Source organism: Entelurus aequoreus, linkage group LG08, assembly GCF_033978785.1.
Source record: "Entelurus aequoreus isolate RoL-2023_Sb linkage group LG08, RoL_Eaeq_v1.1, whole genome shotgun sequence".
Classification (NCBI taxonomy): domain Eukaryota; kingdom Metazoa; phylum Chordata; class Actinopteri; order Syngnathiformes; family Syngnathidae; genus Entelurus; species Entelurus aequoreus.
The window spans coordinates 67,466,095-67,493,667 of NC_084738.1; the positions used below are offsets into that span (position 1 = coordinate 67,466,095).

The window sequence follows — 27,573 nt, forward strand, 5'->3', positions numbered from 1 at the left end:
AGTAAATAATGTACTCAAGTAGTAGTAATGTAGTAAATAATGTATTCAAGTAGTAGTAATGTAGTAAATAATGTGTTCAAGTAGTAGTAATGTAGTAAATAATGTACTCAAGTAGTAGTAATGTAGTAAATAATGTACTCAAGTAGTAGTAATGTAGTAAATAATGTATTCAAGTAGTAGTAATGTAGTAAATAATGTATTCAAGTAGTAGTAATGTAGTAAATAATGTACTCAAGTAGTAGTAATGTAGTAAATAATGTATTCAAGTAGTAGTAATGTAGTAAATAATGTACTCAAGTAGTAGTAATGTAGTAAATAATGTACTCAAGTAGTAGTAATGTAGTAAATAATGTATTCAAGTAGTAGTAATGTAGTAAATAATGTACTCAAGTAGTAGTAATGTAGTAAATAATGTACTCAAGTAGTAGTAGTGTAGTAAATAATGTATTCAAGTAGTAGTAATGTAGTAAATAATGTATTCAAGTAGTAGTAATGTAGTAAATAATGTACTCAAGTAGTAGTAATGTAGTAAATAATGTATTCAAGTAGTAGTAGTGTAGTAAATAATGTATTCAAGTAGTAGTAATGTAGTAAATAATGTATTCAAGTACCAGTAGTAGTAATGTAGTATTAAAGTAGTAGTAATGTAGTATTGAAGTAGTATTGAAGTACAGTATATAGTAGTAGTATTGCAGTAAAAGTAGTAGAAGAATGTTGATGGTGTGAAAGTGACGCAGGTGAAGGAGAGCGAGAGAGAGAGATGGTGTTTGAGGGCGAGAGAGTGTGTGACCTGACGTATGAGAGAGACCTGATGTATAAAAGAGAGAGAGAGAGAGAGAGACCTGATGTATAAAAGAGAGAGAGAGAGAGAGACCTGATGTATAAAAGAGAGAGAGAAAGTGAGTGAGTGACCTGACATAAAAGAGAGAGAGTGTGTGTGTGTGTGTGGTCTGATGTATAAAAGAGAAGAAGAAAGAAGAGAAGAAGAAGAAGAAGATGTTTGGTGAGCGGGTAGTTAGCGTGCTGACCCTGACTGTGGTGCTGAGTGCGGGCGTGTGCTCTCCAGCACCTCCTCCTCCTCTTCATCATCATCTTCATCTACCTGGAGACTACGGAGTCAAACTGTGTGGGCGACAATTCATCAGAGCTGTCATCTTCACCTGTGGAGGATCTCGCTGGAGGAGAACCTTTGGTAACTACTTCTTTATTATTATTATTAATATCATCATCATCATTATTATTATTAGCATCATTGTCATTATTATTATCATTGTTATCATCATGATTATTATTATTATTATTATTAGTGTCTTTATTTATATTGTCATGAATATTATTATTATTATTGTCATGAATATTATTATTATCATTGTCATGAATATTAATATTGTTGTAAAGCAAGTTTTCAATGGAGCATTATTACTACACAAGGTCTTTTGACAACTTGGAAAAAATACAAATAAAATAATCATAATTCAAACTAAAATAATTCTAATTAAAATCATCAAAAAATATATATCAAAACAATCACAAATAAAAAAAAAAGTGGATTCTTACTAAAATCATTGAATAAAATATAAAAACAGCCATTAAAATCAAAATCATCAAATAAAAGCATCATAAAAACAATCGTGATTCTAATTAACATTGAATAAAATATAAAACAATCAGAATTAAAATAGTCAGATAAAATAATCATAAAAACAATCATATTTATAATTAAAATCATCAAATAATGTAATCATTAAAACAATCATAATTGTAATTAAAATAGCGTGTGTGTGACAGCAAAACTCTAATAGTTTCTTCTACAAGCTTTTAGTGACCTTAAAAAGATCAAAACTGCAACAAATATTCCAGTAATATGAATAAAAATGCCACTAAAGTATATTTTACACGCTTTTATTGTGAAATGTCAGCCAATAGAAGATGAAAAAGAGCAGTGCAGTCAATAAAAATACATTTTGAAGACCTCAGACCACACTTTGCTTTCCATTCTTGCAACTAATATGAAATATTAAAATACTTGAAAAGTCTGTTTTATAAGAAATAGTTGTACTGTAACAACGTGTGAATGACGTCATCACGCTGCCCTTTCAAATGGAACATTGTCAAAATAAAAACCCAGCAGAATATTTTAACAACTGACTTAAAGTGTATTTTACAAGCTTTTGATGACATCTAAAATGGTAAACAAAACAAAAAAAGTATGAAAAATATTTACAAAAAAGTAGCAAAATATACAAAGAGTTGACACATTCATGCATGAATATTGAAGTTTGTCATGTAAAATGTCTCAGAAGTTGACCTTAAAAAGTATATTTTAGAAGCTTTTGGTAAAATGTAAGTTGTTAAAAAAAAAAAAAGTAAATATACAAAAATAACATTGAATAAGCCCATTGAATATTTGACTCACGGTATATTATAAATGCCATGAAAAATGACTTCAAGTGTATTTTAGAAGCTTTTGATGAAATGTAAACAAGGTTTCTAAATAGAGATCGGCCGATATATGCGTTAAAATGTAATATCGGAAATTATCGGTATCGTTTTTTTTATTATCGGTATCGTTTTTTTAAAATTATTAAATCAACATAAAAAACACAAGGTACACTTACAATTAGTGCACCAACCCAAAAAACCTCCCTCCCCCATTTACACTCATTCACACAAAAGGGTTGTTTCTTTCTGTTATTAATATTCTGGTTCCTACATTATATATCAATACAGTCTGCAAGGGATACAGTCCGTAAGCACACACGATTGTGCGTGCTGCTGCTCCACTAATAGTACTAACCTTTAACAGTTAATTTTACTCATTTTCATTCATTACTAGTTTCTATGTAACTGTTTTTATATTGTTGTACTTTCTTTTTTATTCAAGAAAATGTTTTTAATTTATTTATCTTATTTTACAATTTTTTTAAAAAAGTACCATACCTGGTTGTCCAAATTAGGCATAATAATGTGTTAATTCCACGACTGCGTATATCGGTTGATATCGGTATCGGTAATTAAAGAGTTGGACAATATCGGAATATCGGCAAAAAGCCATTATCGGACATCCCTATTTCTAAACAACATCAAAATACAAAAATAATCCACATAATCTCCCAGCAGAGAAATATTGGAGTTAGGTCACATAAAATGTCACAAAAGTTGACCTTAAAAAGTGTATTTTAGAAGCTTTTGGTAAAATGTAAGTTGTTAAAAAAAATGTAAATATACAAAAATAACATTGAATAAGCCCATTGAATATTTGACTCACGGTATATAATAAATATCATGAAAAATGACTTCAAGTGTATTTTAGAAGCTTTTGATGAAATGTAAACAAGGTTTCTAAATAGAAATCGGCCGATATATGCGTTAAAATGTAATATCGGAAATGATCGGTATCGTTTTTTTTATTATCGGTATCGTTTTTTTTGTTTTTTTTAATTAAATCAACATAAAAAACACAAGATACACTTACAATTAGTGCACCAACCCAAAAAACCTCCCTCCCCCATTTACACTCATTCACACAAAAGGGTTGTTTCTTTCTGTTATTAATATTCTGGTTCCTACATTATATATCAATACAGTCTGCAAGGAATACAGTCCGTAAGCACACACGATTGTGCGTGCTGCTGCTCCACTAATAGTACTAACCTTTAACAGTTAATTTGACTCATTTTCATCCATTACTAGTTTCTATGTAACTGTTTTTATATTGTTGTACTTTCTTTTTTATTCAAGAAAATGTTTTTAATTTATTTATCTTATTTTACTCATTTTTTTAAAAAGTACCTTATCTTCACCATACATGGTTGTCCAAATTAGGCATAATAATGTGTTAATTCCACGACTGCGTATATCGGTTGATATCGGTATCGGTAATTAAAGAGTTGGACAATATCGGACATCCCTATTTCTAAACAATATCAAAATACAAAAATAATCCACATAATCTCCCAGCAGAGAAATATTGGAGTTAGGTCACATAAAATGTCACAAAAGTTGACCTTAAAAAGTGTATTTTACAAGCGTTTGATGAAATGTAAGATAGTAGAAAAAAAGTAGCAGAATATATAAATATTCCTACGTATTTATTAACTCATTTGGAACATTTCATTTCGACACGTAATATTTCACAATTAAAAAGTGTATTTTACAAGCTTTTGATGGAATATAAAAAAAAGTCAACATAAATTCCCATAAAAAGTACATTTTCAAATCCATTGAACTGTAAAATGGTTTAAAAAAAAATATATATATATATCCGAGCATTGAAAATAATGTCCATGTTCCATCCATTGTTAGTAAATAATTCACTTCATGAATACGTCCTTTTGCTCCCAAAAAGGAAATTAGATTTTGAAAGAAAATGTTGAGTCTTTTTGCCTTCTTGCAGAGGAAGTCCATTGGAGAGACAGGAGTGCAGCAAACACCTTCAACACCCGCAGCCTGGAGGACATCTTGTCCACGCCTCTCATCCTCTACTTGCAAGCCGCCCAGGACCACCCCGCTCACAGTACTGCTAGTAGTACTTGGAGGAGGAGGAAGAGGAGGAGGAGGCAGCTGTCCCTGGGCGTCGCAGGCATCTGCTGCAGTGAAGGATGCACCAAGAACGACATCGGACGATTGTGTTGACCGCACAACTTTGTCATCGCTGCGCTTTTTGGCAACTTTAAAAAAAAAAAACACACACAAAACTTCTGCCTCTTCTTTGGAGAAGCAATAAATGTTTACTTTGATGACGTTTGTATTAAAATACTGCGTGTATAAAATACACATGTTTACTTTGATGATGACATCACAAATACTGCATGTATTCAAGTTCAAGTCCCACACACACACACACACACTCGGTGTGGTGAAATAATTAGTCACCAATCTTAACTCAGGGCCAAACTTAAAATTTGTAAACAAAAAACAAAAAGGAGCCCGTAAGGACCAGATGAGTAGCCCGCTGGCCTGTTCTAAAAATAGCTCAAATAGCAGCACTTACCAGTGAGCTGCCTCTATTTTTTAAATTTTATTTATTTACTAGCAAGCTGGTCTCGCTTTGGCCGACATTTTTAATTCTAAGAGAGACAAAACTCAAATAGAATTTGAAAATCCAAGAAAATATTTGAAAGACTTGGTCTTCACTTGTTTAAATAAATTCATTATTTTTTTTACTTTGCTTCTTATAACTTTCAGAAAGACAATTTTAGAGGAAAAAATACAACCTTAAAAATGATTTTAGGATTTTTAAACACATATACCTTTTTACCTTTTAAATTCCTTCCTCTTCTTTCCTGACAATTTAAATCAATGTTCAAGTAAATTCTTTTTTTTATTGTAAAGAATAATAAATACATTTTAATTTAATTCTTCATTTTAGCTTCTGTTTTTTCGACAAAGAATATTTGTGAAATATTCATTATTATATTTATTATATATTTTTGTTGTATATTTATTATGATTAAAATTAAAAAAATATATTCTGGCAAATCTAGAAAATCTGTAGAATAAAATTTAAATCTTAATCCAAAGTCTTTTGAACTTCTTTTAAAATGTTTGTTCTGGAAAATCTAGAAGAAATAATGATTTGTCTTTGTTATAAATATAGCTTGGTCCAATTTGTTATATATTCTAACAAAGTGCAGATTGGATTTTAACCTATTTAAAACATGTCATCAAAATTATAAAATTAATCTTAATCAGGAAAAATTACCAATGATGTTACATAAATTCTTTTTTGAATTTTTTCAAAAAGATTCAAATTAGCTAGTTTTTCTCTTCTTTTTTTCAGTTGAATTTTGAATTTTAAAGAGTCGAAATTGAAGATAAACTATGTTTCAAAATTTAATTGTCATTTTTTCCCTGTTTTCTCCTCTTTTAAACCGTTCAATTAAGTGTAAATATCATTAATTATTAAAAATAACATAGAGTTAAAGGTAAATTGAGCAAATTGGCTATTTCTGGCAATTTATTTAAGTGTGTATCAAACTGGTAGCCCTTCGCATTAATCAGTACCCAAGAAGTAGCTCTTGCTTTCAAAAAGGTTGGTGACCCCTGAGCTAAAACATTTCATATTTTGAGACAAAACTTTGAATGTCTTTTAAGCTTTTGTCTTTTACTGTTTAATTTTATTTGGACAAAATGGCCGCCCTGATCGCAATTGAATTAGGGGGAAAAGTGGGATCTTTTGAAACTTATAGCGCCAAATAAGTGAAATGTTATTTTACTGTTTACTGTTCCATTAAGAATTTTTTTTTTTTTTTGCCAACTATCAATTTGATTTGCAGGTCAAAAGTAGTGACTTTTTTCATCCAGAAGATGGCGCCATTATTAAACAGTAACTTAGTGCCGTGTCGATACAGCGAGTGAATGTGCCACTGAAATGATTTTTTAAAAATTTAAACGGGAATAGCAGATCCATTCTATGTGTCATACTTGATCATTTCGCGATATTGCCATATTTTTGCTGAAAGGATTTAGTAGAGAAAATCGACGATAAAGTTCGCAACTTTTGCTCGCTGATTTAAAAAAAGCCTTGCCTGTACCGGAAGTAGCGTGACGTCACAAGAGCTAGTATTCCTCACAATTCCCCATTGTTTACAATGGAGCGAGAGATTCGGACCGAGAAAGTGACGATTACCCCATTAATTTGAGCGAGGATGAAAGATTTGTGGATGAGGAACGTAAGAGTGAAGGACTAGAGTCCAGTGCAGGACGTATCTTTTTTCGCTCTGACCGTAACTTAGGTACAAGCTGGCTCATTGGATTCCACACTTTCTCCTTTTTCTATTGTGGATCACGGATTTGTATTTTAAACCACCTGGGATACTATATCCTCTTGAAAATGAGAGTCGAGAACGCGAAATGTACATTTAAAGTGACTTTTATCTCCAAGACAATACATCGGTGACACACTTAGCTACTGAGCTAACGTGTTAGCATCGTTCTCAAATGAAGATAGAAACAAAATAAATAAACCCCTGACTGGAAGGATAGACAGAAGACCAACAATAATATTAAACCATGTACATGTAAATACACGGTTAAAAATTCTCAGCCTGGTAAGGCTTAACTATGCTTGTTGCTAACGACGCTAAGGCTAATTTAGCAACTTAGCAACCGGACCTCACAGAATTATGTACTCTCTCCTTTTTCTATTGTGGATCACGGATTTGTATTTTAAACCACCTGGGATACTATATCCTCTTGAAAATGAGAGTCGAGAACGCGAAATGGACATTCAGTGCCTTTTATCTCCACGACAATACATCGGCGAAACGCTTTAGCTACGAGCTAACGTGATAGCATCGTGCTTTAACTGCATATAGAAACAAAAAAAAATAAACCCCTGACTGGAAGGATAGATAGAAAATCAACAATACTATTAAACCGTGGACATGTAAATACACGGTTAATGCTTTCCAGGCTGGCGAAGGTTAACAATGCTGTGCTAACGACGCCATTGAAGCCTACTTAGCAACCGGACCGCACAGAGCTATGCTAAAAACATTAGCTCTCCACCTACGCCAGCCAGCCCTCATCTGCTCATCAACACCCGTGCTCACCTGCGTTCCAGCGATCGGCGGAAGGACGAAGGACTTCACCCGATGCGTTTGGCGGCCCGGAGACGTAGGAAGTCAAGGTGAGGTCGCCGGCTAGCGCGTCTGCTCTCCAACTGAGTCCTCCTGGTTGTGTTGCTGTAGTCCGCTGCTAATACACCGATCCCACCTACAACTGTCTTCTTTGCAGCCTTCATTGTTCATTAAACAAATTGCAAAAGATGTCCAGAATACTGTGGAATTATGAAATGAAAACAGAGCTTATTGTATAGGATTCTACGGGGTACCATAACTTCCGTCACGCGCATACGTCATCATACCGCGACGTTTCAGCCGGATATTTCCCGGGAAATTTTAAATGTCACTTTATAAGTTAACCCGGCCATATTGGCATGTGTTGCAATGTTAAGATTTCATCATTGATATATAAACTATCAGACTGCGTGGTCGCTAGTAGTGGCTTTCAGTAGGCCTCTAAGGCGTCATTTACTCCTCACTAGTGTTTGTTTGTTTAGAGAAGGCCATCTAATCGGACAATTAGTTTAAGTAAATACAAAAACACAAATGGAACATGTTTTTTTTTTTGTTTAAAATGTGTTTCAGTAAATATAAAAATACAAATGGAACATTGTCGTTTAAAATACGTGTCAGTAAATATAAAAAATATATAAATGGAACTTTTTTGGTTTAAAATATATTTCAGTAAATATATAAATATACAAATGTAACTTTTAGTTTAGAATATATTTCAATAAATATAAAAATACAAATGGATTTATTTTATTTTTTAAATATGTCAGTAAATATAAAAAATATATAAATATACAAATGGAACATTTTTGTGGTTTAAAATATCCATCCATTTTCTACCGCTTGTCCCTTTCAGGGTCGTGGGGTGCTGGAGCCTATCTCAGCTTCATTCAGTTTAAAATATGTTTCAGTAAATATAAAAAACATACAAATGTAACATTTTTTGTTTAAAATATGTTTCAGTAAATATAAAAACACACCTTTGCGTCATTCCAGCGCTCACGTAAACATCCTCTCTCTCTCTCTCTGAGAATCATTAACTTTGTTTACTGTTTTTCTTTCTCGTTTTCCTTTTTTCGCACTTATTTCACTTCTTGTCTCATCCACCACTCTCTTCTTTTCTATTCATTTGATGTTTTTTTGTTTTTCCCTTTCTATTTCTCTCCGTTACATGTCAACATTTATCACAATTCATGTACACACACTAATGCATGCACAACTACACACACCTAAATATATGCACACATTTAGACACACTTATGCATTACTTACACATTAAGTATATACATACACACACACGTACTCACTTAAATATATGCACACATTTAGACACATATGCATTACTTACACATTAAAGGCCTACTGAAAGCCACTACTACCGACCACGCAGTCTGATAGTTTATATATCTATGATGAAATCTTAACATTGCAACACATGCCAATACGGCCGGGTTAACTTATAAAGTGACATTTTAAATCTCCCGGGAAATATCCGGCTGAAACGTTGCGGTATGATGACGTATGCGCGTGACGAAGTCAGTTTAACGGAAGTTATGGTACCCCGTAGAATCCTATACAAAAAGCTCTGTTTTCATTTCATAATTCCACAGTATTCTGGACATCTTTTGCAATTTGTTTAATGAACAATGAAGGCTGCAAAGAAGACAGTTGTAGGTGGGATCGGTGTATTAGCAGCGGACTACAGCAACACAACCAGGAGGACTTTGTTGGAGCGCTAGCCGCGCTAGCCGCGCTAGCCGCCGACCTCACCTTGACTTCCTACGTCTCCGGGCCGCCAAACGCATCGGGTGAAGTCCTTCGTCCTTCTGCCGATCGCTGGAACGCAGGTGAGCACGGGTGTTGATGAGCAAATGAGGGCTGGCTGGCGTAGGTGGAGAGCTAATGTTTTTAGCATAGCTCTGTGCAGTCCGGTTGCTAAGTTAGCTTCAATGGCGTCGTTAGCACAGCATTGTTAACCTTCGCCAGCCTGGAAAGCATTAACCGTGTATTTACATGTCCACGGTTTAATAGTATTGTTGATTTTCTATCTATACTTCCAGTCAGGGGTTTATTTATTTTGTTTCTATATGCAGTTAAAGCACGATGCTATCACGTTAGCTCGTAGCTAAAGCATTTCGCCGATGTATTGTCGTGGAGATAAAAGGCACTGAATGTCCATTTCGCGTTCTCGACTCTCATTTTCAAGAGGATATAGTATCCGAGGTGGTTTAAAATACAAATCCGTGATCCACAATAGAAAAAGGAGAGTGTGGAATCCAATGAGCCAGCTTGTACCTAAGTTACGGTCAGAGCGAAAAAAGATACGTCCATCACTGCCTCTCAAGTCCTTCACTGTAACGTTCCTCATCTACGAATCTTTCATCCTCGCTCAAATTAATGGGGTAATCGTCACTTTCTCGGTCCGAATCTCTCTCGCTCCATTGTAAACAATGGGGAATTGTGAGGAATACTAGCTCCTGTGACGTCACGCTACTTCCGCTACAGGCAAGGCTTTTTTTTTATCAGCGAGCAAAAGTTGCGAACTTTATCGCCGATTTTCTCTACTAAATCCTTTCAGCAAAAATATGGCAATATCGCGAAATGATCAAGTATGACACATAGAATGGATCTGCTATTCCCGTTTAAATAAAAAAAAATCATTTCAGTAGGCCTTTAAGTATATACATACACACACACGTACTCACTTAAATATATGCACACATTTAGACACACTTATGCATTACTTACACATTAAGTATATACATACACACACACGTACTCACTTAAATATATGCACACATTAAGATACACATTAATCGCTTTAGATGGCGGCGCGCACGTATGCAGCGGCTTACAGCTGCCACTTTCGGTGCTTCCTTTTATGTTTTATATTGTTTTGGTTATGTCTGAGTACCTTCGCGACACAACACAGTCGTCAAAACCTGCTGGACATTGCTTTTCGACACAGGATAGCTGTTTAATAAAGCCAATCTGAAAACAGTACTACCAAAATGTTACCAGTATGTTAAATGCCCTACTAGAGGGGGAAACACTCTGGACCATGTTTACTCTAATATCAAAGGGGCATATAGAGCCATCCCCCTCCCCCACCTAGGCCAGTCAGACCACCTCTCCTTGATGCTCATCCCTGCCTACACCCCCATAAGATCAAGGACAAAAGCAGTAATAAAGACTGTTACAACTTGGCCTGAGGATGCACTCCCCCAGCTACAGGACTGCTTTGCACACACTGCATGGGATGTTTTCAAAGACCAAGACCTGCCCACACACACACACACACACACACACACACAGTCGGTACTATCCTACATAAAGTACTGTATCAGCAATGTCACTGTGGAAAAAAGCATCCGGGTTTACCCAAACCAGAAACCCTGGATGACAAGCCAGGTCCGCGTGCTCCTCAAGGCCCGCGACACCGCTTTCAGGTCAGGTGACAGTGCTCAATACAGTGCTGCGCGTGCTGACCTGAAGAGAGGACTCAAGGAAGCCAAGATGGACTACAAAGAGAGGATGGAAGACCACCTCTCAAGCAACAACCCACGGCAGATGTGGCAGGGCATCCAGCACATCACCAATTACAAAGGCTGTGACGCAGCAACCGGGGACTGGGATGTATCGAGCCGAACTGCTTCTTTGCTCGCTTATTATCTTTATTGGATAGTAGTCTGTTTATTTCAATTGTTAGTTTTTTTCTTTATTACCTGTAGTGTAATTTATTTTTACCCCATATTTGTTCCCACTACCGCACCTTAAGTTGAAGTCCTTAATCTCGTTATATGCAAATATAATGACAATAAAGTCCATTTTATTCTATTCTATTTGCATTACTTCTACATCAAGTACATGCATATATACATACATCCGCACACTTAGTTACAGTCTAGTTTAGTACATCCACTCTACAGTTCGTCACTTGGAATGTACGTAGGGTCGGGTCCAGGGTAAAAAAACATTACAATTCTTAATCATTTGAAGAGCATGCAAGCAGACATTGCTTTACGACAAGAGACTCACCTCTCCAAAAGTGCATTGACATACTTAGCTAGTTACAACTCCAAACAGAGAGAAGTAGAAAGGTTCATTTGACACTTCATAACTCCATTAGTGACATAGAGGGGAGGGCAGATACATAACCCTTTAATGTTTCTCTTGACGGGACAAACTTTTGTATCGCCAACATTTACAGTCCAAATGTTGACAACCCATCCTTTTTTCCCGCTGCAATCTCCACTCACTCAAACTCCTCCTTCTTTCTACGAGGGGACCTCAACTTCTTCTTATTTCTACGAGGGGACCTCGACTTCTCCTTCATTCTACGAGGGGACCTCGACTTCTCCTTCATTCTACGAGGGGACCTCGACTTCTCCTTCATTCTACGAGGGGACCTCGACTTCTCCTTCATTCTACGAGGGGACCTCGACTTATCCTTCATTCTACGAGGGGACCTCGACTTATCCTTCATTCTACGAGGGGACCTCGACTTATCCTTCATTCTACGAGGGGACCTCGACTTCTCCTTGATTCTACGAGGGGACCTCGACTTCTCCTTGATTCTACGAGGGGACCTCGACTTCTCCTTGATTCTACGAGGGGACCTCGACTTCTCTTTCTTTCTACGAGGGGACCTCGACTTCTCTTTCTTTCTACGAGGGGACCTCGACTTCTCCTTCATTCTACGAGGGGACCTCGACTTCTCCTTGATTCTACGAGGGGACCTCGACTTCTCCTTGATTCTACGAGGGGACCTCGACTTCTCCTTGATTCTACGAGGGGACCTCGACTTCTCCTTCATTCTACGAGGGGACCTCGACTTCTCCTTCATTCTACGAGGGGACCTCGACTTCTCCTTCATTCTACGAGGGGACCTCGACTTCTCCTTGATTCTACGAGGGGACCTCGACTTATCCTTCATTCTACGAGGGGACCTCGACTTATCCTTCATTCTACGAGGGGACCTCGACTTCTCCTTGATTCTACGAGGGGACCTCGACTTCTCCTTGATTCTACGAGGGGACCTCGACTTCTCCTTGATTCTACGAGGGGACCTCGACTTCTCCTTGATTCTACGAGGGGACCTCGACTTCTCTTTCTTTCTACGAGGGGACCTCGACTTCTCTTTCTTTCTACGAGGGGACCTCGACTTCTCTTTCTTTCTACGAGGGGACCTCGACTTCTCCTTCATTCTACGAGGGGACCTCGACTTCTCCTTCATTCTACGAGGGGACCTCGACTTCTCTTTCTTTCTACGAGGGGACCTCGACTTCTCCTTGATTCTACGAGGGGACCTCGACTTCTCCTTGATTCTACGAGGGGACCTCGACTTCTCCTTGATTCTACGAGGGGACCTCGACTTCTCCTTGATTCTACGAGGGGACCTCGACTTCTCCTTGATTCTACGAGGGGACCTCGACTTCTCCTTGATTCTACGAGGGGACCTCGACTTCTCCTTGATTCTACGAGGGGACCTCGACTTCTCCTTGATTCTACGAGGGGACCTCGACTTCTCCTTGATTCTACGAGGGGACCTCGACTTCTCCTTGATTCTACGAGGGGACCTCGACTTCTCTTTCTTTCTACGAGGGTACCTCGACTTCTCTTTCTTTCTACGAGGGGACCTCGACTTCTCCTTCATTCTACGAGGGGACCTCGACTTCTCCTTCATTCTACGAGGGGACCTCGACTTCTCCTTCACTCTACGAGGGGACCTCGACTTCTCCTTCATCCTACGAGGGGACCTCGACTTCTCCTTCATCCTACGAGGGGACCTCGACTTCTCCTTCATTCTACGAGGGGATCTCGACTTCTCCTTCATTCTACGAGGGGACCTCGACTTCTCCTTCATTCTACGAGGGGACCTCGACTTCTCTTTCTTTCTACGAGGGGACCTCGACTTCTCCTTCATTCTACGAGGGGACCTCGACTTCTCCTTCATTCTACGAGGGGACCTCGACTTCTCCTTCATTCTACGAGGGGACCTCAACTTCTCCTTGATTCTACGAGGGGACCTCAACTTCTTGATTCTACGAGGGTACCTCAACTTCTCCTTGATTCTACGAGGGGACCTCAACTTCTCTTTCTTTCTACGAGGGGACCTCGACTTCTCCTTCATTCTACGAGGGGACCTCGACTTCACCTTCATTCTACGAGGGGGACCTCGACTTCACCTTCATTCTACGAGGGGACCTCGACTTCTCCTTCATTCTACGAGGGGACCTCGACTTCTCCTTCATTCTACGAGGGGACCTCGACTTCTCCTTCATTCTACGAGGGGACCTCGACTTCTCCTTCATTCTACGAGGGGACCTCGACTTCTCCTTCATTCTACGAGGGGACCTCAACTTCTCCTTCATTCTACGAGGGGACCTCAACTTCTCCTTCATTCTACGAGGGGACCTCAACTTCTCCTTGATTCTACGAGGGGACCTCAACTTCTTGATTCTACGAGGGTACCTCAACTTCTCCTTGATTCTACGAGGGGACCTCAACTTCTCTTTCTTTCTACGAAGGGACCTCGACTTCTCCTTCATTCTACGAGGGGACCTCGACTTCACCTTCATTCTACGAGGGGACCTCGACTTCTCCTTGATTCTACGAGGGGACCTCAACTTCTCCTTGATTCTACGAGGGGACCTCAACTTCTCTTTGATTCTACGAAGGGACCTCAACTTCTCCTTGATTCTACGAGGGGACCTCAACTTCTCTTTCTTTCTACGAGGGGACCTCGACTTCTCCTTCATTCTACGAGGGGACCTCGACTTCTCCTTCATTCTACGAGGGGACCTCGACTTCTCCTTCATTCTACGAGGGGACCTCAACTTCTCCTTCATTCTACGAGGGGACCTCAACTTCTCCTTGATTCTACGAGGGGAACTCAACTTCTCCTTGATCCTACGAGGGGACCTCAACCTCTCCTTGATTCTACGAGGGGACCTCAACTTCTCCCCAAAAAGTCTTCTCCCCTCCGTTCCCTAGCTGGTGAATCCCTGACTGACCTGGACTCTCATCTGACACGTTGGGCCGAGCATTTTAGCCTTTTCTATGGCCAGCCCGCCACAGCCAACACACTGAATGCAATGACTGCTGCTGTTCCTGAGCTGACTGACCTGGATGCTGATATCAACCATTGAGGACGTCAAATCTGCCCGTCTCCCAGAACTGACGGCCTCCCTTCTGAGGTTTTTAAAGCAGGTGAGGATGCGCTCGTCTCTGTTTTACACCAACTGTTTGTGTCTTGCTGGAAACATGGATATCTCCCACGTGTCTTTTGAGATGCTAACATCATCACTAAGGGGACCGTGTAGACTGTAACAACTACAGAGGAACTTCTCTGCTCAGTGTTGCAATTTGCTCGAACTGTTCTACCACGACTACGAGTCCTTGCAGCCCGTATCCTGCCTGAAAGCCAATGTAGGTTTGGAAGTGGTCGCTCCACAGTAGACATGGTGTTCTGTCTTGGACAACTACAGGAAAAGGGCATTGAACAACAAAAACCTGTTTCTGGTGTTTGTGGACTTGACTAAGGCCTTTGACTATGTCAGACGATCTGGACTCTTCTTTGTTCTGCAAATACTTGGCTGCCCCCCTAAACTGCTGAAGATGATTACCGAATTTCATGATGGCATGAAGGCAACGGTACAGTTTGAAGGCACTCACTCTGACAAATCCCAGATGAGATGTGGGGTGAAGCAGGGTTGTGTTCTTGCTCCTACCCTCTTTGGAATATTTTTCCCTGCCCTACTACTTTCCCCGAAGACTCTGGCATCCTCCTACATACCCGCAGCTCAGGAAAACTTTTCAATCTATCCAGACTGTGGGCTAAGACTAAAGTACGTCATGTCATGTCATGTCATGATGCGTTAACTGCTTTATGCTGATGAAGCTGCCTTTGCCAACCACTCGGAGGCTGAACTACAACCACTCTGCACATCTTTTCACTCTGCATGCCAAGAGTTCAGCCTGCAGACTAGCTTGAAAAAGACATTTGTCCTTGCCCAACCTGCTACCCTGAACCCTGCTATCTCCAACTCCAACACACCTCTATCTGTGGTGGACAAATTCACTTACCTGGGATCCACAGTCTCCATCTCCAACACACCTCTATCTGTGGTGGACACATTCACCTACCTGGGATCCACAGTCTCCATCTCCAACACACCTCTATCTGTGGTGGACAAATTCACTTACCTGGGATCCACAGTCTCCATCTCCAACACACCTCTATCTGTGGTGGACACATTCACCTACCTGGGATCCACAGTCTCCATCTCCAATACACCTCTATCTGTGGTGGACACATTCACCTACCTGGGATCCACAGTCTCCATCTCCAACACACCTATATCTGTGGTGGACAAATTCACCTACCTGGGATCCACAGTCTCCATCTCCAACACACCTCTATCTGTGGTGGACACATTCACCTACCTGGGATCCACAGTCTCCATCTCCAACACACCTCTATCTGTGGTGGACACATTCACCTACCTGGGATCCACAGTCTCCATCTCCAACACACCTCTATCTGTAGTGGACAAATTCACCTACCTGGTATCCACAGTCTCCATCACACCTCTATCTGTAGTGGACAAATTCACGTACCTGGGATCCACAGTCTCCATCTCCAACACACCTCTATCTGTGGTGGACAAATTCACTTACCTGGGATCCACAGTCTCCATCTCCAACACACCTCTATCTGTGGTGGACACATTCACCTACCTGGGATCCACAGTCTCCATCTCCAACACACCTCTATCTGTGGTGGACACATTCACCTACCTGGGATCCACAGTCTCCATCTCCAACACACCTATATCTGTGGTGGACAAATTCACCTACCTGGGATCCACAGTCTCCATCTCCAACACACCTCTTTCTGTGATGGACAAATTCACCTACCTGGGATCCACAGTCTCCATCTCCAACACACCTCTATCTGTGGTGGACACATTCACCTACCTGGGATCCACAGTCTCCATCTCCAACACACCTCTATCTGTAGTGGACAATTCACCTACCTGGGATCCACAGTCTCCATCACACCTCTATCTGTAGTGGACAAATTCACGTACCTGGGATCCACAGTCTCCATCTCCAACACACCTCTATCTGTGGTGGACACATTCACCTACCTGGGATCCACAGTCTCCATCTCCAACACACCTCTATCTGTAGTGGACAAATTCACGTACCTGGGATCCACAGTCTCCATCTCCAACACACCTCTATCTGTGGTGGACACATTCACCTACCTGGGATCCACAGTCTCCATCTCCAACACACCTCTATCTGTAGTGGACAAATTCACCTACCTGGGATCCACAGTCTCCATCTCCAACACACCTCTTTCTGTGGTGGACAAATTCACCTACCTGGGATCCACAGTCTCCATCTCCAACACACCTCTATCTGTGGTGGACACATTCACCTACCTGGGATCCACAGTTTCCATCTCCAGCACACCTCTATCTGTGGTGGACAAATTCACCTACCTGGGATCCACAGTCTCCAACACCAACAACCTTAATGCAGAACTTGACATACGTATTGGACCAACCAACAATGGCTGCAGAGTCTCTCAGGAGGCATACCAGTCATTCTTGGAAGAGAGATGCTTAAAATGGGAAGCAGTTCGTCACATGTAGTAGTAGTAGTAGTACCAATGTATGTAATAAAAGTACTTCCATAGAAGTAGTAGTAGTAGTAGTAGTAGTAGTAGTAGTAGTACCAATGCATGTAATAAAAGTACTTCCATAGTAGTAGTAGTAGTACCAATGCATGTTATAAAAATACTTGCATTAGTTGTGAGTACAAAAAAGTTGCAAGAAAACAAGTTTTTCATGTCTTTATGTCCCAAAGTCAGAAGAACATCAGAGTGACGCCTCTTCTGCAACATAAATATCTTTGATTGTCTGCTAGCTGACAGCAAATATAGGAACTCTTCATCAAGTCATTGAATGATGCTCACATGACATCTTCTTGTCCTCACGTGTGGTGTACTCTTCACCTCTATTTACTAAATATAAAACATATTTCACATCTTCTTGTCCTCGCCTGTGGTGTACTCTTCACCTCTATTTACATAATATAAAAATATATTATTTTGAAAAACTGCTAGGAAAAAGATTAAAAAAGTTCATGAATATCTGTGTTGGCCCGGTGATGAGGTGGCGACTTGTCCAGGGTGTAACCCGCCTTCCGCCCGAATGCAGCTGAGATAGGCTCCAGCACCTCCGCGACCCCGAACGGGACAAGCGGTAGAAAATGGATGGACGGATGGATAGATGAATATAATGTTCGGGTGTATGGTGGTGTGGACGTCACAACGATACCACTCAATGTTCGGGTGTATGGTGGTGTGGACAACACGACAATACCACTCAATGTTCGGGTGTATGGTGGTGTGGACAACACAACAATACCACTCAATGTTTGGGTGTATGGTGGTGTGGACAACACGACAATACCACTCAATGTTCGGGTGTATGGTGGTGTGGACGACACAACGACCTCACTCAATGTTTGGGTGTATGGTGGTGTGGACAACACGACAATACCACTCAATGTTCGGGTGTATGGTTGTGTGGACAACACAACAATACCACTCAATGTTTGGGTGTATGGTGGTGTGGACAACACGACAATACCACTCAATGTTCGGGTGTATGGTGGTGCGGACGACACAACGACCTCACTCAATGTTTGGGTGTATGGTGGTGTGGACAACACGACAATACCACTCAATGTTCGGGTGTATGGTTGTGTGGACAACACAACAATACCACTCAATGTTTGGGTGTATGGTGGTGTGGACAACACGACAATACCACTCAATGTTCGGGTGTATGGTGGTGCGGACGACACAACGATCTCACTCAATGTTTGGGTGTATGGTGGTGTGGACGTCACGACGATACCACTCAATGTTCAGGTGTATGGTTGTGTGGACAACACGACAATACCACTCAATGTTCGGGTGTATGGTGGTGTGGACGACAGGACAATACCACTCAATGTTCAGGTGTATGGTGGTGTGGACGACACCACTCAATGTTCAGGTGTATGGTGGCGTGGACGACACCACTCAATGTTCAGGTGTATGGTGGTGTGGACGACACCACTCAATGTTCAGGTGTATGGTGGTGTGGACGACACCACTCAATGTTCGGGTGTATGGTGGTGTGGACGATACCACTCAATGTTCGGGTGTATGGTGGTGTGGACGTCACGACGATACCACTCAATGTTCAGGTGTATGGCGGTGTAGACGTCACGACGATACCACTCAATGTTCGGGTGTAGGTGGTGCGGACGACACAACGATACCACTCAATGTTCAGGTGTATGGCGGTGTGGACGTCACGACGATACCACTCAATGTTCGGGTGTATGGCGGTGTGGACATCACGACGATACCACTCAATGTTCGGGTGTATGGTGGTGTGGACGACACCACTCAATGTTCGGGTGTATGGTGGTGTGGACAACACGACAATACCACTCAATGTTCGGGTGTATGGTGGTGTGGAAGACACAACGATCTCACTCAATGTTTGGGTGTATGGTGGTGTGGACGTCACGACGATACCACTCAATGTTCAGGTGTATGGTTGTGTGGACAACACGACAATACCACTCAATGTTCGGGTGTATGGTGGTGTGGACGACACCACTCAATGTTCGGGTGTATGGTGGTGTGGACAACACGACAATACCACTCAATGTTCGGGTGTATGGTGGTGTGGAAGACACAACGATCTCACTCAATGTTTGGGTGTATGGTGGTGTGGACGTCACGACGATACCACTCAATGTTCAGGTGTATGGTTGTGTGGACAACACGACAATACCACTCAATGTTCGGGTGTATGGTGGTGTGGACGACACGACAATACCACTCAATGTTTGGGTGTATGGTGGTGTGAACAACACGACAATACCACTCAATGTTCGGGTGTATGGTTGTGTGGACAACACGACAATACCACTCAATGTTCGGGTGTAGGTGGTGTGGACAACACGACAATACCACTCAATGTTCGGGTGTATGGTGGTGTGGACGACACCACTCAATGTTCAGGTGTATGGTGGTGTGGACGACACCACTCAATGTTCAGGTGTATGGTGGTGTGGACGTCACGACGATACTGTTGGATGTACAACGATACGGCTTGCAGCAGAGAGGATATCAGACGTCCAAGTCGCTTCGTGCCGTCTCCACACTTTGGATCAAGGAGGGAAAAGTTGGTCTCTCTGCAGGATCGCTGCTCCAACACTCAGACATCATCTGCTGGATCTGCTCAGGAAGCATGACATTTAATGATAATATTGATCAAATATGATTATTAATAGTTGTAAAATATGATCATATTTGTGCATTATGATTCTATTTGTGAAATATAATAATAATCATGAAATATGAATAATATTGTGAAATAAATGTTAATATTTATGAACCATTATTATTTGTCAATTATGATTATATTTGTGAAATATAATATTTGTGAAATATGATTATTAATATTCTTTAAATATGAGTATTAATATTTGTGAGTAATGATATTTGTGAAATAATACATTTGTGAAATATGATTATAATATTCGTTAAATTGATTATTAATATTTGTGAGTAATGATGATATTTGTGAACTATAAATATTAATATTTGTGAAATATGTTTATTGTAAAATATATTTGTGAAATATGAGTATTAATACTTGTGAAATATGATATGCGTAAAATATGATTATATTTGTGAAATATGATTACTATGTGTAACATAATAATATTTGTGAAATATGAATTATATTGTGAAATATAATAATCAATATTAGTGAAATTGGATTATTAATATTTGTAAAATGATTATATTTGTGAAATATGATTTATTTTCGTGAAATACGATTATTTGTGAAATATGATTAGAATATTTGTAAAATATAATATTTGTGCAATATGATTATTAATATTTGTGAAATATGATTATAATATTGTAAAATAAGATTTATTTTTGTGAAATATGATCATATTTGTGAACTATGATTATGAATGTGTAAAATATGAACATATTTGTGAATTATGATTATACTTGTGAAATATAATATTTGTGAAATATTAATAATAGTGAAATATGATTATAATATTTGTGACATATTATTCTATTATTGTGGCTTGTACAGCCCTTTGAGACACTTGTGATTTAGGGCTATATAAATAAACATTGATTGATTGATTCACAAATATTAATAATCATATTTGTGAAATATAATATTTGTGCAATATGATTAATATTTGTGAAATATACATTTGGTGAAATATCATTATTTTCCTGAAATATAATATTTGTTAACTATTATTATTAATGTGTGAAATAAGATTATATTTGTAAAATATAATAATTGTGAAATATGAATAATATCTGTGAAATATGATCAATATTTGTGAAATATGATTATTAATGTGTGAAATATGATTATTAACATTCGTGAAATATGTATAATATTTATTAAAATAAACATTTTCATGAAATGTAATATTTATAAAAAATAATCGTATTTATGAAATGTCACAGTATTTTTTTATGAAAAATAATCATATTTATGATAATATTTCACAATCATATTCATGATAATATGTCACAATAATATTTATGAATGGTAAATCATATTAATATGTCACAGTAATATTTATGAAAAGTATCAATCATATTGATATGTCACAGTAATATTTATGAAAAGTAATAATCATATTAATGATATGTCACAGTAATATTTATGAAAAGTAATAATCATATTTATGATATGTCACAGTAATATTTATGAAAATTAATAATCATATTAATGATATGTCATGGTAATATTTATGAAAAGTAATAATCATATTAATGATATGTCACAGTAATATTTATGAAAAGTAATCATATTAATGATATGTCACAGTAATATTCATGAAAAGTAATACTCATATTAATATGTCACAGTAATATTTATGAAAAGTAATAATCATATTAATGATATGTCACAGTAATATTTATGAAAAGTAATCATATTAATGATATGTCACAGTAATATTTATGAAAAGTAATCATATTAATGATATGTCACAGTAATATTCATGAAAAGTAATAATCATATTAATGATATGTCACAGTAATATTGATGAAAAGTGCTGACCTGGCGAGGACAGGTGTGCGGCGCAGGCAAGCGGTATCCTTGCTTGAGGAGGTCGATCAGGTGATAGACGATCATCTGACCTTGCTTCTCATGGCCCATCTGCTCCATGAACACCTGTGTGGGACAGGAAGTGATGAGGCAATCAGTCACCAGTACTTCCTGGATCGGTGCAGGTGTGGCGAGTACCGCAGGTGGGCTGCAGCCTTTGTCGCAGTAGGTGAACAGCTCGTAGAGGACCACGCCGAAACTCCACACGTCCGACGCCACCGAGAACTTGCTCTCCGTCAAAGACTCGGGAGAATACCTGGCAGGTACATTACACAGGTTTTTTTAATGTTGTGAGACAAAACCCTTCTCTTCTCTTCCAGCAGTAGTAACAACAAAATGCTCCACCATGACAGTCACCTGACTTCAGACTGTTGTGGTGGACAGGTGTGCCACGTTTGTCACAAAGACTTGAGGCTGTAGTTGCTGCCAAAGGTGCGTCAACAAAGTATTGATCATAGGGTCTGTATACTTATGTACATGTCATTTATAATTGTAATACATTTGTAACATTTGTTTGGGTAAGGAGTATTCATTTATTCCATTTTGTTCATCTACAGCAGGGGTGTCAAACCCCTTTTCATTGAGGGCCACATCGCTGCCCTTAGAGGGCCACTTGTAACGCTGAATAATATATCAATATAAATTGCCTCATTACACAATTATTCATTATCATATATATTTTTTTACATACACTGTAAAAAAAACTGACAGTTGCCAAAATTTTACTGTAAAATTTATGTTTTTAAAATATATGCTGTAAATGGAAAAACAGGATCTTGTTTTTTCTGTAAAATATACAGTTTTACTGGGTATTGCTGTAAAATGAAAAAACAATTTGTTTTTTACGGTGAAATTCTGGCAACTGAGCAACCAGTTTTTTTTACAGTAAAATAATTTTTAAAGTGTCCAATTTGACGTATAACTTGCTTTCAAATTATGAGCGGAACCAATATGTAAGTATTTTTATTTGAACATAAAAAAATGTTAGGGATGTACGATAATATATTAGTTGCAATATTAGGTTTGCAGTTGAAAAGATATAAAAACTGCATGCAGTACATGTACAGTATGTTTGCTGTTCAAATGGAAAGTTGAATACATTTAGTGAGAAAATATGCATATTAAGTCCAGGCTTTCACAGGCCAAATATGGCCCCCGGGCCTTGAGTTGGATTTACAGTATATTCTTTAAATCCATCCATTTTCCACTTGTCCCTCTCAGGGTGGAAGTGGGGTTTTGAAACAGGCTTGTCGGGATGAAATAGTATCCACGCCCAACGTATATTCTGCTCTGCAACACAGAAACCTCGACTATGGATGCAGTATTTGTTTTGTTGAAGGTTCCGTTTACGAGGGACACTGGAAAGGTTGATAACAAATTGATGAAATCACAAAATGCTTCTCTATTATTATAGCCGGAACCTTCCGCCACAGCTGCTGAGACATTGAGGACCACACCAGAAGCAATCTCACCAGAAGATGGGGCTCTCTCCAGGCTCCCTGACCGTGTAGTATTCCTTGTCCTGGGGCAGAACTTTGGTCAGTCCAAAGTCGCCGATCTTCACCCTCATCTCGCTCTCCACCAGAATGTTCCTGCTTGCCAGGTCCCGGTGGATGTAACGCTTGGTGGCCAGGTAGTCCATGCCCTGGTGCACGGGGAGAAGATCAACTATCTCTTCACGTCATAACATTCACATTTGCTGTCTTCGGCAAGCACCTTGCAAATCTGCACCGCGTAGAGCAGAAGCTTCTCGGAGTCAAAGTGCTCCTTGTTCTTCAAGAGGTAGTCCCGCAAGCTGCCGTAGGGAAGATATTCCATGATCAGGCGCAGGTTCCTCCGCCCTGAAAGACACGCACGCATGGAAAAACTCAATATTTGAGTAATGGTGTTCTAGCAGTAGTATCCTCAGTCCTCAAGACCACACCACCGAGCTACATGAGCCTGCCCCGTGTTTACACCCACCTCTTCACAGAGGAAACCAAATAATAGGCTTTGCTACACATCGTAAACTGCTGCCAGAAGCCCTGCCAACAGGATGATGCTGTTAGAACAGACCTGGGCATTCTGCGGCCCGCGGGCCGCATCCGGCCCTTTGTGCGTCCTTGTCCGGCCCGCGTGAGGCCAATTATTAATTACAAAATAAATTTTAAAAAGTATCTATGTCGAGTGTGCAATACAACGGTGCTGCTTTTGTTTTGAAAATCGTTATTTGTATGTATTCCGTATGGACATATGCGTGTGCGTGATTGTGAGTGAATGTGAACAGCTGCAATCATTAATTACAAAATAAAGTTGAAAAAACATCTATGTCGTGCGCGCAATACAACTGTGCTGCTTTTATTTTGAAAAGTATTATTTATGGGCGTGTGTCCGTGTGTAACCTGCGAGTGAAGGTGCACATGCAGCGACAAGTGATGCACGGTTTACACCCGAGACGCTAAAAAGAGAAAAGTTGATGAAAAATGGCGTGTTTTCAACAAGACATGGACCGCAAAGCAACGTTCCCTCGAAGGTGCGTGCCTGCGCAATTGCGCACTGCTCAAGCGTCTGCTGCGCGCAGCAAATATATGCAGCGCACCAAATCAAATCCCATCTGAATTCTAAACAAAATAAACATATTTATTCTATGTAATTTTGCAATGCAACTTTGAGTGACAGTGACAACAAGCGGCCCTAACGGTGTTCGTCAACACCGTTCAATTGAACACCGTTCAATTATTGTAACGTCTATCGAGATGCTTCAAGGACAGGAATTATATCGATCACTTTATTGAGCAAAACTGTTTATATTCGGACATAACCACACCAAAAACATGAGTAAAACAATTCTATCTCGAAAAACTAGTCATTTTCTGCCGTACAAACCAGGCCAAAACCAACTTGTCATCTGTCACCAACACGCATAGCACTAAACCACTGCTGCGTTTATGGCCACACAAAAAGTCGGACAACTCAAACACCACACAAAGTTACACTATGACTCCTCAGTCATACGTGTGCTTATTTTACTGTCATTTATTATTAATGTTAATTTATTTATAATAGTCATGGAATGCTGTTACACACACTATGTTGAACTATTACTATTATTATTAATTATTATTATTATTATTATTATTATTATTTATCTTACGGTATATATCAAAAATAATATTGAGCAAAATTTAATTGAAATATTGTCGATGTGGCCCTCCAGCAGTGCTCGGGTTGCTCATGCGGCCCCCGGTAAAAATTAATTGCCCACCCCTGTGTTAGAATGTAATGTTAGCATGTAGCTAACATAGCTATGCTAGTTTTGCTCATCCAGTCCCATTCCTAAATGTTACGTTGTTGTATGTGATATATGACATCTATTACATTGTTGTATGTGATATATGACATCTATTACATTGTTGTATGTGATATATGACATCTATTTCATTGTTGTATGTGATATATGACATCTATTACATTGTTGTATGTGATATATGACATCTATTACATTGTTGTATGTGATATATGACATCTATTACATTGTTGTATGTGATATATGACATGTATTACATTGTTGTATGTGATATATGACATGTATTACATTGTTGTATGTGATATATGACATCTATTACATTGTTGTAAGTGATATATGACATCTATTACATTGTTGTATGTGATATATGACATCTATTACATTGTTGTATGTGATATATGACATCTATTACATTGTTGTATGTAAAATATGTCATTTATTACATTGTTGTATGTGATATATGACATCTTTTACATTGTTGTATGTGATATATGACTATTGCATTGTTGTATGTGATATATGACATATATTACATTGTTGTATGTGATATATGACATCTATTACATTGTTGTATGTGATATATGACATCTATTACATTGTTGTATGTGATATATGACATCTATTACATTGTTGTATGTGATATATGACATCTATTACATTGTTGTATGTGATATATGACATCTATTGCATTGTTGTATGTGATATATGACATCTATTACATTGTTGTATGTGACATATGACATCTATTACACTGTTGTATGTGATATATGACATCTATTACACTGTTGTATGTGATATATGACATCTATTACACTGTTGTATGTGATATATGACATCTATTACACTGTTGTATGTGATATATGACATCTATTACATTGTTGTATGTGATATATGACATCTATTACATTGTTGTATGTGATATAGGACATCTATTACATCGTTGTATGTGATATATGACATCTATTACATCGTTGTATGTGATATATGACATCTATTACATTGTTGTATGTGATATATGACATGTATACATTGTTGTATGTGATATATGACATGTATTACATTGTTGTATGTGATATATGACATCTATTACATTGTTGTATGTGATATATGACATCTATTACATTGTTGTATGTGATATATGACATCTATTACATTGTTGTATGTGATATATGACATCTATTACATTGTTGTATGTGAAATATGTCATTTATTACATTGTTGTATGTGATATATGACATCTTTTACATTGTTGTATGTGATATATGACATCTATTGCATTGTTGTATGTGATATATGACATCTATTACATTGTTGTATGTGATATATGACATCTATTACACTGTTGTATGTGATATATGACATCTATTACACTGTTGTATGTGATATATGACATCTATTACACTGTTGTATGTGATATATGACATCTATTACATTGTTGTATGTGATATATGACATCTATTACATTGTTGTATGTGATATATGACATCTATTACATCGTTGTATGTGATATATGACATCTATTACATCGTTGTATGTGATATATGACATCTATTACAGTGTTGTATGTGATATATGACATCTATTACATTGTTGTATGTGATATATGACATCTATTACATTGTTGTATGTGATATATGACATCTATTACATTGTTGTATGTGATATATTACATATATTACATTGTTGTATGTGATATATGACATCTATTACATTGTTGTATGTGATATATGACATCTATTACATTGTTGTATGTGATATATGGCAACTATTGCATTGTTGTATGTGATATATGACATCTATTACACTGTTGTATGTGATATATGACATGTATTACATTGTTGTATGTGATATATGACATGTATTACATTGTTGTATGTGATATATGACATCTATTACATTGTTGTATGTGATATATGACATCTATTACATTGTTGTATGTGATATTTGACATCTATTGCATTGTTGTATGTGATATATGACCTGTATTACATTGTTGTATGTGATATATGACATCTATTACATTGTTGTATGTGATATATGACATGTATTACATTGTTGTATGTGATATATGACATCAATTACATTGTTGCATGTGATATATGACATCTATTACATTGTTGTATGTGATATATGACATCTATTACATTGTTGTATGTGATATATGACATGTATTACATTGTTGTATGTGATATATGACATGTATTACATTGTTGTATGTGATATATGACATCTATTACATTGTTGTATGTGATATATGACATGTATTACATTGTTGTATGTGATATATGACATCAATTACATTGTTGTATGTGATATATGACATTTATTACATTGTTGTATGTGATATATGACATCTATTACATTGTTGTATGTGATATATGACATCTATTACATTGTTGTATGTGATATATGACATTTATTACATTGTTGTATGTGACATATGACATCTATTACATTGTTGTAT

General features: G+C 38.2%; 2 protein-coding genes across 2 annotated transcripts in view; one reads left to right on the forward strand and one right to left on the reverse strand.

The window, feature by feature from the left end:
- Positions 1–652: 652 nt before the first annotated feature.
- rln1 (relaxin 1) lies at positions 653–4,841 on the forward strand. The gene is made up of 2 exons (XM_062055131.1): positions 653–1,192; positions 4,397–4,841. Exons 1-2 carry the CDS (start codon positions 997–999, stop codon positions 4,633–4,635), a joined length of 435 nt encoding a protein of 144 aa, XP_061911115.1. The 5' UTR covers positions 653–996; the 3' UTR covers positions 4,636–4,841.
- A 12,592-nt stretch (positions 4,842–17,433) lies between these two features.
- The window catches only part of jak2a (Janus kinase 2a), a 46,999-nt gene continuing 36,859 nt past the window's right edge, over positions 17,434–27,573 (reverse strand). Inside the window, exons 20-24 of the mRNA XM_062057141.1 lie at positions 23,540–23,664; positions 23,296–23,468; positions 21,962–22,079; positions 21,776–21,889; positions 17,434–19,899 (exon numbers count right to left, since the gene is read on the reverse strand). Of these exons, the coding sequence (XP_061913125.1) occupies positions 19,792–19,899; positions 21,776–21,889; positions 21,962–22,079; positions 23,296–23,468; positions 23,540–23,664 (638 nt within the window). The 3' untranslated portion in view covers positions 17,434–19,791. The remainder of the gene's footprint in view (positions 19,900–21,775; positions 21,890–21,961; positions 22,080–23,295; positions 23,469–23,539; positions 23,665–27,573) is intronic.

Excerpts from the sequence above, each read along its gene's own strand:
- rln1 (XM_062055131.1), top strand. The coding sequence starts at position 997 with ATGTTTGGTGAGCGGGTAGTTAGCGTGCTGACCCTGACTGTGGTGCTG. Across the intron at positions 1,193-4,396 it reads TCGCTGGAGGAGAACCTTTG|AGGAAGTCCATTGGAGAGAC; the intron begins GTAACTACTTCT and ends GCCTTCTTGCAG.